The 20386-nt window shown below is 38.1% G+C and overlaps 3 protein-coding genes across 8 annotated transcripts; all 3 read right to left on the bottom strand.

Annotated features, from left to right (window-relative positions):
• Positions 1 to 178: 178 nt before the first annotated feature.
• Positions 179 to 2765, bottom strand: LOC117619374 (S-type anion channel SLAH2-like). Its single transcript, XM_034349306.1, has 5 exons — positions 2589 to 2765; positions 1934 to 2416; positions 1010 to 1783; positions 852 to 883; positions 179 to 752 (listed from the first exon to the last, which is right to left on the bottom strand). The coding sequence occupies exons 1-5, from the start codon at positions 2763 to 2765 to the stop codon at positions 401 to 403; spliced, it is 1818 nt and encodes a 605-aa protein (XP_034205197.1). The 3' UTR covers positions 179 to 400.
• A 4036-nt stretch (positions 2766 to 6801) lies between these two features.
• LOC117617678 (protein ROOT PRIMORDIUM DEFECTIVE 1) lies at positions 6802 to 9731 on the bottom strand. Of its 3 annotated transcripts, none has more exons than XR_004584374.1 (2): positions 7585 to 9731; positions 6802 to 7029 (listed from the first exon to the last, which is right to left on the bottom strand). XR_004584374.1 is itself a non-coding variant. In XM_034347162.1 (1 exon), exon 1 carries the CDS (start codon positions 9240 to 9242, stop codon positions 7896 to 7898), a length of 1347 nt encoding a protein of 448 aa, XP_034203053.1. In that variant the 5' UTR covers positions 9243 to 9731; the 3' UTR covers positions 7324 to 7895. The 3 variants fall into 3 exon arrangements, 1 of the variants encoding a protein (XP_034203053.1); XR_004584375.1 differs by lacking the exon at positions 6802 to 7029 and adding an exon at positions 7037 to 7233; XM_034347162.1 differs by lacking the exon at positions 6802 to 7029 and having other exon boundaries at positions 7324 to 9731.
• A 133-nt stretch (positions 9732 to 9864) lies between these two features.
• On the bottom strand, positions 9865 to 15889 carry LOC117617677 (homeobox-leucine zipper protein ANTHOCYANINLESS 2-like). 4 transcript variants are annotated; one of them, XM_034347159.1, is made up of 10 exons: positions 15781 to 15883; positions 14694 to 14853; positions 14296 to 14510; positions 14074 to 14191; positions 13286 to 13969; positions 12969 to 13070; positions 12661 to 12873; positions 11152 to 11326; positions 10705 to 11072; positions 9865 to 10619 (listed from the first exon to the last, which is right to left on the bottom strand). In XM_034347159.1, exons 2-10 carry the CDS (start codon positions 14781 to 14783, stop codon positions 10251 to 10253), a joined length of 2334 nt encoding a protein of 777 aa, XP_034203050.1. In that variant the 5' UTR covers positions 14784 to 14853; positions 15781 to 15883; the 3' UTR covers positions 9865 to 10250. The 4 variants fall into 4 exon arrangements, with proteins under 4 accessions (XP_034203050.1, XP_034203051.1, XP_034203049.1 ...); XM_034347160.1 differs by lacking the exon at positions 14694 to 14853 and having other exon boundaries at positions 15781 to 15889; XM_034347158.1 differs by lacking the exon at positions 15781 to 15883 and having other exon boundaries at positions 14694 to 15729.
• Between the last annotated feature and the right edge of the window lie 4497 nt (positions 15890 to 20386).

Below are 20386 nucleotides of genomic sequence, written 5' to 3'. Positions count from 1 at the left end.
TATAGTTTGTTTCTGGCTCATCAAATAAGATTTGTTTCTATTTTTATTGAGTGCATGAATAACATGTTAATTAAACAAAGTTTTTTTAGCAGCTTATTGGATAATGTGATGAAAGTGCATGTAGATAATATGAGGAAGCTAACTTATTACCATTAGCAAGAGCCAAGAAGGCAATTAATTAAGCAAGATCATGGATCGGTTTATTTCTTCAAACGGTTCCGGAAATCTAACTAGTATAACACACAATATTACCAGCACCCTTCTCTCACAATGCACTCTTAATGTACTACACAAGATATGATGTTTCACTCTACATATGCTCACTGGAACTATGAAAGTTTAAATCTATGTTCCTCCCATGTAGTGGCATAACATCATATACATGTTGTCACTCAAAATCTCAGAGCTTGGTGGCCTCTAAATCTTTGGTTTCTGAACTTGTTACTGACTTCAAAAGTTTTTCGATGTCCTTTGAGTCTGAGCTTCCGCGTCTAAGTTGGAACCATGTCCTGTTTGGTTTTAACTTTCTGTCACTGATGGCAATTGCAATGTCATTGGGGAAGAGGTCTTGGATCACAAAACAGTGCAAGATGGTTGTTATGAGAAGAATGGTGACTACGATCGTGGCGGTGAGAGAGAGTACGACAGCCAGAGTTTGTGTTACCGCATTTGTGACCTCTTGTGAGTACCTGATGGTTGCAATGGCAGCACCAGTCATTGGGAATGTATATGCCCACCATGTCAAAGAAAACCTATAGATCCAGATGAAAGTGAATGTTAGGCATTTGAAGTATAAATGTGCAATATTATTTTCAGGTTATGTAGAGAAATTAATGGATGTGATATCTTACTTAAATCCTCTGAAAAAGTTAACCCGAACTGCCTGCACAAGCAGTGAAGAAGGATTAGAAAAAGTTAAGAATACTAGTCTTAATAAAATAAATGAATCAATAATCTATATTATCTTGGTAGTCCTAGAGTATTGGGACTTGATTCAGGTTATACTTGCCAGTGAGAGATAAAGGAACAAGGAAATGAAGTAAAAAATTCGTGAACCGTAATTGAAAGAGCCTTGGATTCTTCCCCATGCCATGGAAGCTACACTTGGTGCTGCAACAAACAGAAAGAAAACAGGATGGAGGTCCTTTGGGATTACAGTCTCGTTTGTTGGAAGCCTCTGGTAGAGAGTTACAAATAATACCATGTAGTGAGCCAACCCCACAGCAAAGAAGAATATTGGTCCTTCTTTTAGTCCCATTGACGCACCTAGCAATGCCCCCACAAAATTCCCAACAATTGCGAGATGGTTAACAGGATTGGCTACCTTTGAAAGCCTACGTTGGCCTCCTGACATCCACTGTCCATAGATTTTAAGCTCAAGGCATAAGATTGGGGTCATGAGGATGTACCAAAGAGCTGGATGCAGGTTGTTAGCAAATGAAGGTGGCACTCCAAGAGCTAAGAACAAGAGGGCTATCCATGGGGAAAAGAAGAAGTTGACACGAACAGGGTGGTAGTACTCACGGCGAACTGCTTCAAAGTAAAGGATCACTTTTAGAAGGTAGATACAAGCAACAATAGCTACAAGAGCAACTGAAACGCACCACAGAACTAGATTTGGTATTAAGCTTAAGTGGAGGAATTTCGTGGAGGCAGAGGTAGGAAGGGTCTTCCACAAAATAGCTTGGCTGCTAACACCGAGGCAGATGCTAAATGAAGAAACAGGATACCGGAGAAGAAATGGCCATTGTTTGTCTTCTGGAAGGAGTATTTCCTCTGAATCCTGTTTCATCACATTAAAGTTGAGGAACAAAACAATATCAAACATTTGTAAATGCTTTTTTTTTTGTTTTATAGATAACATTTGTAAGTGCTATTTTATATATATATAGATAAACATTTGTAAATATTGAAGAAGATCATAACACATTACCCTAAGGGTTTCTAACTCTGGCCCTTCCAATGCATCAAAGTATCGGTCTGCAGGTAAACATTCAACTTCTGCATTTTGCAGATTAGCATTCTCTGGTTCAGTCTCCCTTGGAGTCTTTCCGCGGAGTAGTGTTATCTGCCTTTCCAGTTTCCCAGACCATGTTTTGAAAGTATCAAACCTCTTATCTTTCAACCTTTCGATACTTGGATGATAAGAAAAATGTCCAGTGCTAATTGCCTCCTCAAGTGCAGAGCTTTTTGGCATTGGTTGAGAGTGAAATTTTACGGCTTTGGGCAGTTTGCTGTCAGCAGTTTCAGTTGCGGCAGAAGAATTTGGAATTTCACTGAAGATCATATTTTTGCTGTTGTGTAAATGAATTCCGGTTGGTGATGATGGCATGCTAATAGAAACAGAATGGACCCTTTGATGAATCGGTGATTCAGATCCATCAAATGCGCATTCTAACGCTGCGGCCTCAATTCCCTGGTGTAAAAATGCATAAAACAAGTTACTATATGCATAACCATTATAAACTTTATTTTTTCTTCTCCTTGTTTGGCAGAATGAAATAAATTTGTGAAAGCAATTATAGCATGTGAACTGTGCTACTGCCTCTTTTGTATTTAGCAGAAATGAAAGTTTAAGATGAACTTACTTTAGCTGATGGATTGATAGGTTGAAGGTGACTTGGTTGACAGCTGCCATTGAGAAATCTATTTTCCTCAACATTATCGAAGCCAGCCGCTTCATTTGAGGATATATATCTGATGAGAGATGGAAGTTCAGGGGAATTCAGTTTTACAGAATCCAGATTTTTGCTGTTTGCCATCATAAAATGTTGGAGCAGAAACACAAATGATGGAGAACAGTTCAACTATATGATGTTCTCTTCTGGCACTTTGTAATGCACAAGCCTTATATAAACACAAGCCATGAGCTCTCTTTCCTTTTGAAGTAATTACCAAATTGTACTTCTCTAATCGAAACAACAGACATATGGTGTGCTTTGAATATGATATCAAGCTTTTTCATATCAATTGTTGAACAAATAAATAGGATAATGAAAGATGGCATGACTCATCATGAGTATAAATTTTAAGTCAAACCAAGCTGAAAACTACATGAATAGAAACGTACATCAATGGGTAATCTACTCAAATATATTTATATTTAAATGGACATGGCCATGTACAAAGTAGTGATAACCTTTAATTACTGACAATCAACCAAATTAACAAATAAAATTTCACATAAAACTCATCTGTTTGTGTAAAAAAATATTGATAAATTGATATCCCATCGGACTTGGGCATCTTATTACACCGTCAATCTTCAACTGCCCTGGGATAATATTGTTGAAGGCAAAATGACACAACATGAGAAGCCAAGTTGTCTGTTAGTCAACTATTTGTTAATGCAAAATCCGCAAAAAACAGGGATCGTTTTGTGGAAGTAGAAGCAAGACTCCCCCCACATACAGCTACAACAACTGGAAGATTAACATTAATTTAGTATTAAGTCATTTTGGTGACTGATAAATACATAATATACTGGATATTCTCAAGTTGGGGAGAAGAGAATACACGTAAAATGAATTAAGGCATGATTATTATACTCCAAAATCCTAAAGTTTGTAATTAAGGCATGAGTACAATACAATACATATTCAAAATATATTATAAATAAGCAATAAATAACTGTGTTAAGAAGAAACTAGCAAACCTGAAACCGTGCGGCTATACTTTTTTTAAAAATAAAAAATAAAAAATAGTATAGCCGCGCGGCTATATTGTTTCTAAAAAGTTAATGAAAAACCGTAGAGCCGTTTGGCTTGTTTCTAGAAAATAGTATAGCCGCGCGGCTATACGTTAGAATATATCCGAATATTTAAATCGTATAGCCGGGCGGATATACTAATTTAAAAAGACTAATAATAAATCGTATAGCCGTGTGGCTGTACTATTTTTATATCAGAATAGTATAGCCGGACCGCTGTACTGTTTTGAAATAATAATAATAATAATAATAATAAATAGTATAGCCGAATGGCTATACCTTTTTTTAAAATTTTTTTTTTCCTTCTTCCATGACAGAGTAAAGCCTCAGGAACTCTGTTGTGTACTCTTTCATTGAACCCGTTCGATTATGGTTGCTCACCGCAACCTCTATATCGATGCACTCTCCAGGCCCAAAGAACTTCAAAAATTTCACCACAAACTGCGACCATGAATCCAAGCTGTGGTAGGGCTCGTACAAGTCTGACATCCATGGAATCGCATCCCTCTGTAAGTGAAGGGACGCAATCTCCACTTTCTTCTCCTCAGAGTCTTGAGGTACTTGACGTAAAGCTCCGCGAGGGAGAGCCAGTCTACTGGGTTGTCGTTTCCTCCGTGAAAACAGGGAAGTTCAGGTTCATTGTGAGGAGGACCCATCCTTTGTTCTTGATTGTTCAAACCCAACTCTAAGTTGTCGGATTTCTTCCAAAAGCATTTGCTGGAAGTGAGTTTGTGCGGAGGCCATGGAGTTTATCGAGTTCTGTAGCTCCTGAAGCGAAGCCTGAGTTTTTCTTTGTGGAGTTGTAGCTCCAACTCTAGGGAACCCATTTCTTGTGGAGAAATAGGGTTTTTGCCCATGTTCTCGGAACCAAGCTCTGATACCCAAATAGGATCAGAAGGGGAAGAGGAAGAAGAAGACAAAAGGAATATCAGAGGTGGTCAAAAGTGGAGCCCTAGAGGCTATTTAAGAAAAATGAGTAGGCCAATCGAATCAGCAGCCCATAAGGACTAAACAGCCCAACTTTGCTTCTCAGCCCATCAGAATTGTTGTAAATTTGGAATATCTGAAGGAACTTTCTTCTCTCTCTCCCTTGTGCCTTTGAATCACACAAAGCATGTCAAAACCATTAGAGAGATACCAAAAACTTGGCTTGAAAGAGTCTTTACCAAGAATTCACAGGTACCCGTTAGCCTGTAAAAAGCTGAGCTTAATTCTCAGAGGCGCTTACAAGAAAATTCCCAAGAATCTTCAATCGCTCATCTTCCAGGACACCCTCACCGCCTTTCGTCTCCTCCCTGAGTATGCTTTTTCCCGTATCTCGGATTTTATAAACTCTTTCTTCTTGTTTTGATATTTTTGAAAGAAAGAAACATTTTTTTGATATCTGGGTTGCAGTGGCAATGAAAATCTGGACTTCTGATATAAAAAATAGTATAGCCGCTCGGTTCTATTCGCTAGGGCGCGTTCTTTTTTCCCAAAAAAAAAAAAGAAGCTGTTTCTCCTGATTTCTTTTTTTTAAATAGTATAGCCGACCGGCTATACTCGGTTTTATTGTTTCTTTGAAAATAGTATAGCCAGGCGGCTATTTTTTTTAAAATAATTATACGTAAAAATATATTCAAATATTTAAATCATATAGCCGTCCGGCTATACTGTTAAATTTTATTTTATTTTTCCAAACTTTAAAGAAAACCTAGGTTTTATGCCTCACTACAAACAAGGATAAACCAATCTAAAGTCTTGAAATAGTCAGAATCCTTTGTTTCTTCCTTTTTAGAGAACTTTCCTCTCTTTCTTCCTCTCTCCATTTCCTCAAAATCCTTTCTTTCCTTCCCTTTTCTTCAATCAACCAATCAACCCAGGAAAATGCTCATCACTTTATCAATACTTCAGAGTCCTAACAACTCCATACAACCAGATTTTTACACGAACAAGATTTCAGATTTTTTGTCTCTCAAGGCTGCAACTGTGTGATTATTATGTTAAGACTTAGGCCTTCTCTGAAAATTCATCAAAATTACTGTGAGCCTCTTTAAATCTCCGAATTATGTCTTGTATGGATGCTAAGACAGAGACATATTGTTGCTTCAATCGCAGTTCCTTCTTCTATAACACAAAATAAAGTGAAAAGGGAAATATACTAAGCAACAAAACGAGAAAATATATGAGTCAACTGGCCTTCTACCTGCCCTTGTACAAATTCCTAGTGGTCTTGGGCTCAAAGGTTGGTACCACATTTTCTACAAAACCCAGAATATGTATGAGTTATCCACATAGAAACCAGGTAACTCAGTTGATGCTGCTGGACCAATGGGCTAAACCCTTCAAGGCCGAACTCTCATATTTGGACTAATAGCCTAAACCCCGTTCAGGGCCCAAATCTCCTATTTGGGCCCATGGGCTGCGTGGCTGGTGCTGTGGCCCAAATGAAACAACTTGTGTGTAATTAATTAAAATAAAAAAAACATAGCATGAAAAAGCGAGCCTTGAGAAATGGGAAAACCTAGCTAGCTAGGGCTTTTGGGTGGATAGAGCAATCAACATGACAAAAAAAAGCTTTCGCAAAAAAAAAAAAAAAACATGACAAAAAAAAGGCACCGGTGGCAAGAACTGGAAGAGCAACCTAGATGGGACATTAATTTGCAAGTTATATTTTTACTTGACTAGATCATGTTGGCGGCTATTTCTCCTTTCATGCATTTATATGCACATTTACTAACATGAGTACAACTTTTTTTTTTAAAACCAAAACAAAATCATGTTTGCTTAATTATCACAATAACGATCTTCACTATAATTTTTTTCTTTTGCTTCATCTCTTCAATGCATATGGATTGGTGTTGTTTCATTTGTTAAAAGACCCCATTGCCCATTGTACTTGGGAGATTTTCACGAGTCCGATTGAACAAAAATAAAACTCACTTGGTTCAATTAAGGAAATATGTTTCTTCACCACTTTAACTCAATGTATATCCTCGCCTTTTTACTCATGGTTAATTTTTTACTTTGTATTTATGAAATTATGGTTATGAATATGAACACGGTGTTGAGAAGAGTGATGAGGATTCACCTTAGATTAAAGTTGTGAACAAAAATGCTCTCCCCAATTAATGACATGTAATTTAAGTCCAAACACTTGAGACGTATATACTCCTGGTCCAAGTCCTATAAACTTTTTAAAAGTTGACCTCAAATGGAAACCCCCTTTTCATTTTTGCAAAAGTACCTGGGTACCCATTGATCTGCATGCCCACAAGCCCAACTGGTTCTGCTGAAAATCACAAATCCTCTCCATTGGCAGTGTATTCTTCTTCACTTCCCTAACATGAATTGGTAATATATTGGTTCAGTGTTTCCCGTTCATTCATCTCAGTGTGTCTTAGTCATGAACAAACAAGTTTCAAGTCAAAGAACAGATATTCTACAAATTTGGAGAAATGATTCACAAACCGAAACCGTCCAGCGGCAATGCATGGCACAATATTGAATAATTTCAACTCAGATTCTGTTCACCTAACATTCACCTGAGATTTCAGAACCATTTGAATGCAATTACACAAACAGAAGACTTCATGAGTCCACGTTCATTATTTCTTAACTTCTGGATCAAGGGGTTGCAGAAGAATCCATTCTATTGCAGTTTATAATCAGTATAACTTTTACAAACACAACATTAGACAAAGTATTAGTGGCAATGGTTTAAGTTAAATTCAGAAAGTTGCACGAGCAATCTCCTAAAGCAAATCTCTTCCAATTCTTAAAGACTCGTGCTCAACTTCATTTTCTTTATATGCTTCCAAATTGTTTCGTTCAGATTGATAAGGTAGAACAGCATGGTAGTGACCAAATGGCCACTTTCAAAATTTGTAACTCACCTCAAACTTTCTCGGATCTCTTTGAATTCTGAAGATGACGACAAGGCTATCTGGCATCAAAACTTTGCCCACGAATTTTCAAGAATCCAACTCCATCTGAGGTGTTGTCCATGAATAAGAAATCCTGCTTGCCATAAATGATACCCTCAATCACCGTGTTTCAAATACACTCAAGGTTAGATGATGTCATTGTCGATTCTCCACCTATTCATTGCAATTTCCATGACTGTGATGACTCAAGTAGCAAATACCAATTCCGTCTCACATGGACATCCTTTGCATCCATAGTTTTATAACAATGATCATCCTCATCAATCGGAGTCATAATCACCACCCATATCTGAGTTCATATCATCATCCACGCCCCTATCCTGCCCAACGGTGTTCCTGCCTCCAAAATCTTCAAAAGAATTCTCAACATGGTCTCTTCTAATATGCCCTCTCTCATCATCCTCCCAATCTCTGTGGTAACTAACCAATTCCCTATCCACTTTTGCCTTCCTTGGGCTTATTAAAACCAACTCAGCCAATTTTCTTCTCGCCAAATACAAATCATTCGGCTCTATCAACTCACCCTTCTTATAAGCCTCCCTAAGAAACACTGTATGAAGCTTTCCATGATTTCCTCTAGTTGAAATATAGAAAATACCCTGATGCTGAAGAAGAAATTCTTTCAACTTATTTGGCAAATTCATAGCCATCCTAAAGTGGGCAATCCTCTCCAATGTAATCTTCTTCTCCACCGTTAACGACAACAACTCATGAATCACAGCAACTGCTCTCTTCTCCATTCTCTTCTGAGCCTCAAGTGACCTCAAGTCATAACCGGAAACATCCTCATACGGTGACCAATAAGGAACTCTCTGCCATTTCCACACTGCAATCCTATAATACTTTCCTATCTTAAACCCGGGTGGAAAATTCACAATGAATGAGAACCTTATATCCTCAGCATCAATTCCTTTTTCCCTATACTCTATCTCCCTAAGCTTCTCTATAGCACACACAGATAAACTCGGGTCTTTCTCAACAACCTCAATGTACTTATTCCTAGTTTCCTGCGCATCGAACAGTCTAAAATACTGAGGGTACTTTATAATTACCGAGTATTCGAAATCATCAGGCAGCCCAAATTCAGCCCTTGCAATCCGAACATGCTCGAGGCGGAGCCGGCCGGTGTTAGACATCATCAAAAGCTTTCTGAGACAGGTCACGGCGTCAGGGATTTGGTCGATGAGAGCCTTCTTTTCCTGCTCAATCTGGAGGTGGGCTTTTCGGGTTAAGCGACAATAAAGGATTCTCTGAACTGGGTGCTCGTAAATCTCAAAGACATGAGGGAATTTGAGGACGAAAGCACCAGCTTCGTTCTGTTTGAAACCGAGGCGGCGAGCGAGGAGGTCGAGGCGGGAGATTTGGATGACTTGGTTAGGCTGGGAGAGAATGAGGTCCTGGAATTTGAGGACCTTGCGGGTCTTCTTCTCAACCTCCATGTAATTGTCGTAGCCATGGTCTCGGACTCTTTCTTGCTTCTTGGGTATGGAGGTGGACTGGGACATGGGTCTTGTGGAAGTGAGATTCAAGAGGATGAATGTGATGGGTTTCAGAGTTTTGGATTTGGTTTTGAAGAAATTGGACGAATAAGCTAAGAATATGTGCATTTTAGCTCTACTGGGGGCTTAGGGTTTTGCGCAGGGTTTTGGCGTTGAAGATGGTCAGTTTGCAACAGAAGTTAACAAGTGTGTGCTTGTTGCTGCGGAGGAGGAGGAGGAGGAGACGACCGCAGAGAAAACTATTAAGTGGGACCAGCGCGGGTGTAAATTGAAGAAGGATCAAGATGTTCAGGTAAAAAAGGAATTACCAGAATTTATAAGGCGCAAGTGTAAAACTACATTTCCACTGGGCTACTTTTCAAAAATAGATCCTAAAATGGATTTTGAGGGCTTCAAATTCGTCAAAAACGAAACGATCTGCTGCACGCCTGGCCTGCAAATGGTAATGGTATGGTATAGTTTGGGCCACACCTTATCTTTGGGCCTTGGTGATGAGATAGGAAAAGCCCAAACAAGAAATAATTTCTAGATTAGTTCAATTGTGCGTGAGAAAAATGCCTCAAGTTTAAGTAAATCTTGGAAATTTTTGACAGAAAAGAGAGAAGTAATTTAGCAAAACATATTTTAATTGTAACATTTTCCCCAACACAAAAAAGAGATAGGTAGAGGGACCAAACCGAAAAAAGCATAAAGAAGGAGTTGAGGGAAATTAAAGAGACAGAACCAGCCATTTCAACATCCAAGTTCAAAATAAAACCATTAGCCAAAAAGGTTGTTTTCAATGTCACAACACTGTATGGTATCGATAATTTAACAAAACACAAAAGGCAGAGCTGAGCCTGCCCCGCAGGTCCACTGAGTCAATACCCGAACCACCACTCTTCAACTCTTGTTTTTATTTCAAAACCAGACCAGATTAAGCAGTTTACCACATAATAATTCTCCACATGCGGTTCGTTCTTGACTCGAAACCCGTGTGCGAAACGTTTCATCTCGAGCTCCTCACTATCCCATTCTAATCTTCTATGTTTCCCCATATATCCCTTTTTCTTTTCCCAAACCATCAAAAGCAAAAAGAAGGTAACAAAATAAAAGCATGGTTGCCAAGCACTAACATTATGGTACTTGAAGGGCCGATTTTATCTTCTCAATTGTGTGCGAGACGAGGGTGTTAACTGTATTAATCGACTGCACATCGAGCTTGGCTGCAGGATAGTTACTCCCCAAAATTTGGAATCCAACAGTCAGAAAACATCCACCATCGTCGCAGCCATTGCCTTCAGTTTTGACCATACCATAGCCAGGTGGACCACCAGGGAGGATTGCAAACCCTGATGGTAGGAGAGCAACATAGGCAGAATCTCCACCGCGCATCACGGCACTCATTGATGCTGGGTCAACCGGTGCATACACTACAAGTGAGCCTGAAGCGTCGCTCCACGACTCTTGTAACATCAGCATGGTATTCTCATTGGCATCTATCACCTGAAATTGGCAAAGTAACATACACACAATGAAACAACAGGTGCACAGGGGGAGGATAACGAGTAGAAACTTAGCAACCACTCACATTGGCACGAAGGAGAGAAACACAGTTGCCACCTCCTTGGGACTTGGCAATGCGAAGCATGAGTTGCATTTTATGAGTTTTGGACAAAACGTCCCATTGATCCCTTAATTGTTCATCTCGCAAAAAATCAAACAGCCTATGCCTTGATACTGGTAGCCAAACAGATGTCGAGCCACTCAACACGATCCCAGCAGGCTCACCAGGGTCATCCACACTCTTCCGGGCCATAACCCTCAAATCTTCACTAACATTATTAACGCACAGTTTGTCCCACTTGCGCACAGATGAGGCAGAAACCCCAGCACAGAAGTTATCGATCATACGTTGTGCCAGCTTTAACATGCTTTTTTTACCATTGGTACCTAACCCTGTCGAATATAGGTATTTGTCAGAACATAAAACTTCACATATTTGTCAGAAAATGTAAAAGAAGGCAAGTAGACTGACCTGTATGATCTTCAATTGAGTTGGTAGAGGAGATGAGGAATGCCAGGCACTCACATTGCCTTTGCAGAGTGGCAAGCCACCTCTGTGCACCGAAGCCCATACCTGAACGTAGTAATTGCCAGAAGAGGTGGTGCACGGTATTGTCATCGTATTCGGAGTGTTCTATCCAAGTCACCTGCAAAGTACTATCCATTAATTGGCGGCACCCACATAGCATCTATTCCAAACTCATGAACTGCTATTGAGTTCCACTAGTTACCTCTTTCAAATAAAAAAATGCAACAAAAAACCCTTAAAAGCTCCTTGTAGACAATATCCTGATGGTTCCTTTCACACCCAAAATTTAATTTGTATCTCTTTTTTTGTCCAGAAATTTACTTCATATATAGAAGAAGACATTTCCTAAGACAAGGCAAAAGGTACGCCCAGAACCAAGTTTTAGTTGTTCCCTTATTGGTCGTTCAGGCCATGCAGCCTGCTGACCTACATTATGAATTTACCAAAGTGACCCTTCTTAGTTTTCACTCAGAACAAAAATCATTGCATACAAACAATTTATCAAACGCCAAAAAAGAATGCACATTGCATACAAACAATTTATCAAACGCCAAAAAAGAATGCCATGTGCATGGGAGAGAGAGAGAGAGAGAGAGAGAGAGAGAGAATATAACCTAGACATGAGTTGACATGGACTGAAGACAATCATAAACTAAGAGTGCACCAAACAAGTTTGTGGAAAAGATAAAGAGTGAAAAGTCAAAATTCAGGCTTGTGGAGAAACTAACAATATAATAAAATAGTGTGCAGAAAATCACATTATATGGAATTCAGTATACAACAATATAAAGACTGGATCCAGGTCATTCAGTCTCGTGGACAATAAAGAAAACATTGATAAAGAAGGAGAGATAGGAATAGAAGCATCAAATACATAGTTTATGCAATAGAGATTGAAATTTCCAAGGGTTTTACTTTCACCTGCACATAAAGATTATGAATAATCTTATATTTTAGATGCAGAAACAGATACGATGGTTTACGCTAATATTAAACTGTGACTATCCTTGATTTTCTCATCTCTTAAGAGCAGCAGTAAACTAATTAAATACAGACAATGAGAAATGAGAAACCCTGGCTTCGAAATTTGAAGATTATATAATAAGCAAAATGAGGAAGCATCTTCTTCAGTAAAATAACAATAAAGCGTACATATTTCTAGGTGAAGTCCTACTACATTACAATAGGAGCAATCCCATCGACCAGAAAGCAATTTTGTTGGGTGATAATAAGAAAGTAAATTCTTTGGAAGCACAAGTCAGGCTAAGGCTAGGTCTGGGAATATAACTGCTTATACCTTGTTGTGTTCTCAACAAACTCAAATTATTCAGCTCAACAACCTCATTAATAAGGTAGAATGAAAACTGCACCAACAAGGCTAACTCAACAATCATAAAGAAGCATAACATTACATGGAAGATAAAACACAAGCAGTAAAGAATCAGCTATAACCTTGGAGCAATTATTAGGCATATCTTGCACAATACATCCAGAAGGAAACCTCCGGCAGTTCAAAAATGCATTTGTATTGGAACCTTCTTGATTGATGTCAATGGAAACATCGACCACAGCCCAAACACCCTCTTGATGTTGCTTGCAGAAACGGAGGAACTTCAGCGGGCGGACAGGGACCAACGGGGAGAGCACTTGAAGCTCAGCATGCATCTACAAAATAAGATCCTCATAAGTTCCAAATTTGCAGCAGGAGCAGAAGAGGAAAGGTGGATAAGACAAAAAAAGACAGAAGCAACTAGACACACCACTTGAAGAGCACCATTTCTTGTCCCACCCATGCCACTGGATATCATATCAATGACGGAGGCTCTAGCAACCAAACAAGAAAACATTTCTGCCCATCGATTCTGCTCAAGGAAAAACAAATTATTAAGTTCCAAATACATAGCTTCAAGCATTATTCTATCAATCAAGCGACTAGATATGTCATCTTAATCTATAATCACTCAAGATCAAATGTTAACAACATGACACATTAAAATAGATAGAATGAAACACAGGCAAAAACTAAGATAGAGTAATAGAATCCTGATACAATTGTTAAAAGAGTAGGATGGCATACCGCATCCATCAATGTCTCTACAAGAGCCAAGCTGTTTATTATCACCATACAAGTGTCCCTTGTCCCTTCAGTTACAAAGTTGCTGGGTTTCGTACCAATACAAGAAAATGCCCGGTACTCCTCATGGTTCAATATTTCTGTTCCACCATCTGAAGTTTTGATCCACAAGGGGCTATCTGCCTGAGCCATCTTAACCAATTCATCCATAGCTGCCATTGCAAGATCTATGTACATAGATCTTTCATATGGCACTTCATTGCCCAGCATGCCTGTAGAACTCTTAATTAGAGGCATCATTGGCGAAGAGCTCGAAACTCCATCTCCTAAATTAAGTCCCATTGGCAACCCACTGCCTCCAGAACTCAAACCACCAATCCCATTTCTTCCTACCCCAAGTTCCAAACCGGATGTTGAATTTGGAAGAGAGATGGGACTGGCCAAGGACGAGATTGACCTGCCCAAGAACTTGTTTGCCAAAGCGCATATCCGGTTTAGTTCATCTTTCAGTCGAGCATTCTCAATCCTAAGATGATGTTCCTCAAATGATATTTGACCAGGAATGGCAGGTCCACCACAACTATTGCAAACTGGGTTTGCCATAGAATCCTTCATCACACCATTCTCAGCACGGAGCTTGTCATTCTCTTGCCTAAGAATTATATTCTCATGGCGTTCCAGTTGTGTCTGATTCAAAAATTTCGAATTTACATTTCCATTCATCACAGAATTAAAAACCAAATCTCACAAACACTGAATGAACAAAAGGGGAGAAGTAATGTGACACTGACCTTCATCTGGGTCCTTCTGTTTTGAAACCAAAACTTCACTTGCTTTGTTTCTAAGCTAAGTCTCCGGCTCAGTTCAAGCCTCTGCTTTTCATCAGGATGAGGACATTCTTTGAAGAAACTGCACCACAACAAGAAGAGAAAAACAAACCCCATGTTACCAAGTCCCCCAATCTCAAATAGAACAGTAAAATAGCTGAGATATAATTGAGAAATTGATCATACTTTTCAAGTTCTTGGATTTGGCTTGGGGTATGCCTATGATACTTCTTTTTCCTGGGGCGTTGCTCGTCCCCGGCGTCTTGATCATCACCTGATGCGCCTTCAAAATTATCACTCCCTGACCTGCTCTCATACTCATCATCCCTCATCCTCCCAATAATCCCAGGATCAAAATTCTCAGCAATCAGGCCCAGTTCACTGTGACCATCCATGTTCTTCTGCACAAACACATATCAAGAGGAAGATCAATAACAACAAAAACAACAACAACAACAACAACATGGACTCAAATAAAAAGATCATCAATAGATATTTTAGAAGAAAAAACAACAACAACGAGTGAGGATTTAAGTTTTAAGCCATGAATCAGGGGAAAAGCTCATCAAGGGAGAGAGGCATACTATTGAAAGAGAGAGGGAAGAGGAACTCCGCATTGAATTGGGAACAGGGGAAGTGAGAAAGTGTGGTTGAGCAATGGCACCACTGGGCATGTAGGGGGTATGTGGAGCAATATCAGCCACAACTCTTGCACGCCCGCCTCCACTATTACCACTACCACCGCTGATCAAACCTCCAAAACTCATCAAAAGAAATGAGGAAAAACAATGGCAAGATTGAAATTTGAAACCCCTCTAGAGTCTAGACTCTCTTTTTCTCTTCCTTCCTTTCTCTCTGATTTTTTTGACTATTTGACTCTGTGTCTCTGCAGGTTTTTATAGAAAGATAGAGTCACTCTCACTTTCACAAGGGTATGTTTATGACTTGTTTTTTATTTTATTCTAAATGTTTGACCTTACCCAGCGATTGCCAGATTGAGCTAAAGACTGAGAAAGTGGGAATGCATTCTAAGTAGAAACAGAAGAAAAAGCTGTTTCTTTGTCAACGCCCATGCATGACTCAAGGCCCTCTCTCTCTAGAAAACTCTTCATCTCTCTAGAAAATATGTTTCAGATAAATGAAGAAAAAGAACAAGAAGACAAGAAAAGTCCCTTTTTAATGATCCACTGTTCGCACAAGCCCCTTCACAGTTCACACAACCCCCTCCCTCCTATCTCTTTCTCTGATAAAACTATGATAACAAATCTCTGAATATTATAAAATCACATAACCAAATCCGTACATACAGTGAATGGTTACGAAAACCCTAAATCTCCATCCCTTTCTGATGTGCTTGACTAATTGTTTGGCAGGATTGAAAAAGACCCAATATTTAAAAGGAAAAGAAAAGATAGAAAAGTACGCAAAAGGGGTCTCAGAAAAATATGGCAGAGGGAAAAGAGACAAACACAAAAAGGTGAAGGGAAAAAGCTTATCTCATATTCACACTATTCCACTCATGACTTTTAGAATACATAATACCAAATCCAAACAAAAAGACTCAATGGACCTCTCTCTCTCTCTCTCTCTCTCTCTCTCTCTCTAATGTTACAGATAGATAGATAGATGGCAATGGCATGCAAACCAACCCAAGTACGGGGAAAAGGTTACCTTTTAATTTTGACAGTGAGGGCCAAGGAAGCAGCCTCTGTCTATGTCACACAGCCAAGCCAACCAAAGTTAATAAGATTTTCAGAACCCCTCTCTCTCTCTCTCTCTCTCTCTCTCTCCCTCTCTCTCTTATGGGATCTGTGGAAGATAAAAAGACAGACAAAAGATATATCTTTGTTGACAAGTAAAACTTTGTACTGTTAATCTATTAAATATAAATAAATAAAACAATAAATGATAATAAACAAAGGGACTTGAGGAAGGTTTTGCAGCTGACTTACAATGACTCTCTCAGAGAGGAAATTCAAAGAGTCAATGAAGCTTTTTTTGTTAATAATTTTTCTCTGTCTTTTTCTTGGCGCAAACCTCTCTCTAAGTTATGCCTTGATTGAATCAATTTTCAGACCCAAATGGTAAAATGCCGCCTTCCTCCTCCTTCATGCAAACCAATTCTACTTCTCATCCACTCTCTTTCTTTCTTTCATATTACGAGAAGAAAATCAGAGAAAGCCATAATAAACGCATATTATATATAGAGAAGGAGAGACAAATAAAGGAAAGGGCGTGGGGCGGGACCCACTAGGTTCGTGAAATCCGCCCAAATCTACTTCCACGCGCGTGCGGGTGTTCACATTTTGTGTACTTGTCTCAATGGAGTTTTAATTCCGTGTGTACACATCATCACTGTCGGTGCGTTGACTGTATTTTGGACCAATGAGGTGGTGCCTTTTCGAAGGGTAATATGGTCACTTAGAAGGAAAGTGTTTCGGATTCCTTAAATCTACTACGCCCGCGGCCCACCTATACTGCAGGGTTTGGTACTTTGGTTGCTCTATAGCCTCTATGTATGACATCACTCCTTTTATTACTGGATATGGCTCCCCCTAGTATTCTTGTTATTTCACAATGCACCCTTCATCTTTCAAAAATTACAATATCCACTCATGTCCAATTCCCTCTATTTTGTATTTGGGTATTTTTAAGAACAATATTTAAATAAAAAAAGACACACACAAAAATACTTTTACTACTAATTAATTAATTAATTTTGAACTTGTCTAACATTTCTATTAGCTTTTTTTCCAATTAATTCATCAATAAACACCAAAATTCTGAATTAGAAAATTGGTAGTAAAACACATAAATTTCTTTCATATCCGCAATAATTGACCTACTTATTTTCCTAGATATAGATTGGATGTACACAAAGTAATACGAGTAATGTTATTAAGAGACCGTTCCCTAAAGATGGTATAAAATCACTATTGTTTTGCCTTTTAATTGGTTTCCATTTTTTGTCTTACAATCAATTGCTCGTGCTCATTTTATGTACTTCATTTTCTCATTTTCTACTTTAAGTCTTATCGCATTGCACATGCGAGGCATGTGCATTGTCATTGGGAAATTGTATAAAGTTGTAGTACGTCTTTTTTTTTTTGAGAACCTCGACGGAACAAAGGAAACTTTATTGATAAAACAAAAAGTTACAACAAGGGGAACAATACGCCTGACCCCAACTCAAAACATCATAAAATTGTAGTACGTCTATATCTACCACAATAAGCACATAACCTTCTATGTGGCATGACAGTTGGTGAAATATTATTACAATTTATAGAGCCATTTAGACTTTTTGTAAATTATTTACACTTTCAAATTCATTACATACCCACAAAACAAAAAAGTATACAAAATATATATTAAAGTTTCATGTGTCATCGAGACTTGAGGGTAATTGGTTCAGAAATATATTAGCTATGTTTAAATTGTCATTATAGTAATGTTATAATGGCATGTGCCTTCTAGTGCTTAGTCTCTACTTTTTGCACATTTGATTTCATGGGTGTCATAAATTATTGATAATTGAGCTGATCACTATTGTGGTTAAAGCTCCGAATTAAATAATTTTGTTGCATAATTATACTGGTAAAGAAATATATAGAAACTTTTTCCCCTGTGTTTCAGTTAATTTGCAGCTGAATGTGAATCTATGGCCTTGGCTGAAATATATATCAAGTTAATAAGATTTAAATCCAACACATTTAAGCTTTGGAAATAAGACCTGAATCTATCTATTTGATTCATGGTTTTAATGAACAGAATCATGTTCCTCTCATTATATAATTTCGTATTCAAATAATCGTTATTATGATTTAATGTAAGAACAAGATTTGTCTCCTATTTTAAGGCAATATTATTATTGATTGTAACGTCGAATGTAAAGTGTATTATGGTAAATGACTTACTAACGTAGTGGTTTGGAGAGTCTTAACATTCGTGTATTGTGTGTGAATTTATTATATTATCGTCTATCTCAACAAGAAAGGTCCTACAAAAAAAAGAAAAAGAGTGTATTATGATGCTGCTCTCAAAGCAAATGCGCAGCGAAGGTATCGCATTTTTGTTCTCTTGGTTATACATCCAAAGATTAGTCGTCTTAAAAAAAAATAATAAGTTTAGAAATACAGCATTGGAGCATAATTGGATTTAAATTGTCATGTTAAAAACTTGAAAGACCGGCTTACATAATTCATTGAACAAATCAATGAAACACCCATAATACCATGCTTGGTAATTTAATATACTTTTCCCTATTTGGAAGGAAATTAAACAGAAAATGTCGTATACAAATTACCATATTTGGTCACTCAATCAGTTTGCTTCTTCATTAAGATTAGATAAATTGAATCCATTTCTATCCATAATCTAGCAAGACCTGTTGCGAGGATCTGTATAGGAAATATCGAATATACCCTTATATTCTTATCCATTTTAATAATAAATCTAAAACTCCATTTTAATAATCTGAAAAACTAAGAATAATTATTATCAACTAGTTCTAACTAAAAACTATTTTCCTTCACACTTTGTTATTTGCAACCTTAAGCCCAGCCCACTGTTTCAAAGTTGGCACCGTCTGTCAGATGTTGCAGCTTTGACAAAAAATAAGAGTTCATGGGCCCATAAAGTTCTTAGCTTACGTGGGCCTCTTCGGTCCAACTATGGCCCACCCTCCGCGATATATTCTGTTTTGTTATTGGGTCAAAAGTCAAAATCCTCCGCGATATATGAAACGATAATTTTATATACTTACCATTTGGGGTATTTCTCAGAAACAGAGTGACAAACTGCCGCCATGCCATGGTAGATGGTACTCTGCCCTGTCTGTTTAAATAAAAATTTATTTATTTTTATGTATAAACTCTGTCCTGTTATTATTTAAAAAACAGAGTGAAATTTGCACGTGGGTTTTCATGGTTATATGATGAATGCGCACGTAGCTGATCATAATGATGTGTTCGTTCTGTGAATTCATGATGGTGGGTAGATTCCAATCTACGTTGCATGTGTTGTTTTATTGATTACTTTGGTTGGTTAGTTGGCTCTGTCGAGTCGAGTGTATTGATTTTCCAAGAACATATTAAATTTTAATATGTCGGTTGTTCCAATTTCTGATTAATATTTGTTGGATATTTCGGTATTGATCGTCATTCTGGTGCTGATGCATCATTTTAAGATGTAGAAAATGAACATCAGCATTAATAGGACAAGGACATTGCTGCACAAACTGTTAAGAAGAGATAGAAATGAGAAACCTGAGGTTCGAGAGGCTGCTCTTCGGTATGTTCTTTGCATTGTGCAGTGAAATTAAGGAGAAGATTAAGAAAACTAGGGATGAAAACAAGGCAGAAGTAATGGCCAAGCAAGTCACGGAAGAAAAGAGTCAACTTGCCACCCAAGGGCCCCAAGGCTGGTAGGGGTGGGGCTAAAGGGCAAGCACTGAACACATCATCTATGAGATGAGATTCTTTTTCTTTTTTGTGACTGGGTTGATGTTGATAATTGTCTGTCTTCAATTTGGTTTCCTCTGTTCAGCAATTCTTTTCTTCTTTCATGAAATTCTGATTACTTTTGCAGCTCGATACATAAATAAAAGGAGGAGTGACAAATTTAGTATTGTGTGTTACTTTTACCTCCCCACCCCACGAGTCACAAACGTGCATGTAATGTAAGATACTTACTAACACGAGTGTGAGTGATGTCTCTCTGCTTTAGGATTTGTTGATCATAAACTGATTGAAAAGATTAAAAGTAAAATCTACTTTACAATGATTACAATGGGTAAAAAGGAAAACCAATTTGTGAATGATTAATCTTCTAGCTTCCTCAGCTTTAGGTTTCTTGTTTCTGAACCCTTTTAGAAGAAACGGACAGACAGAAACAAAAGGTCTTTAGAAGAATGATGAAGAAAGAAAGGAAACAGAGGTGAGCCATACAAAGTGAACAAACTGTCATGATGGTAAGTAGTAGGGTATAAGCAACACAGGAGAACCTCAACTCGATTGTCTGACACTTAGACCAACCAACAAACTTTACTAATGCATTCTAACAACGATTATGATTGATTTACCTGTCTCACCTTCCACACGTACGTATCTTATTATGAAGAAGCCAATCCATCCTGTTCTTTCTTTCTTTCTTTCGATGCCTCTTTGTCCTTCTACAAGCTTCACCACTTCTTTGTCATTTCCTCTCTCTACCATAATTTGCAATAGTTAACTATTATTTGTCACTAAATGAAAAGAAGAATCATGTACCACTCTCT

Source organism: Prunus dulcis, chromosome 2 (genome assembly GCF_902201215.1).
Source record: "Prunus dulcis chromosome 2, ALMONDv2, whole genome shotgun sequence".
Taxonomy (NCBI): domain Eukaryota; kingdom Viridiplantae; phylum Streptophyta; class Magnoliopsida; order Rosales; family Rosaceae; genus Prunus; species Prunus dulcis.
The sequence above is the reverse complement of the archived record's forward strand: the minus strand, read 5'-3'. Positions and strand labels throughout refer to the sequence as shown.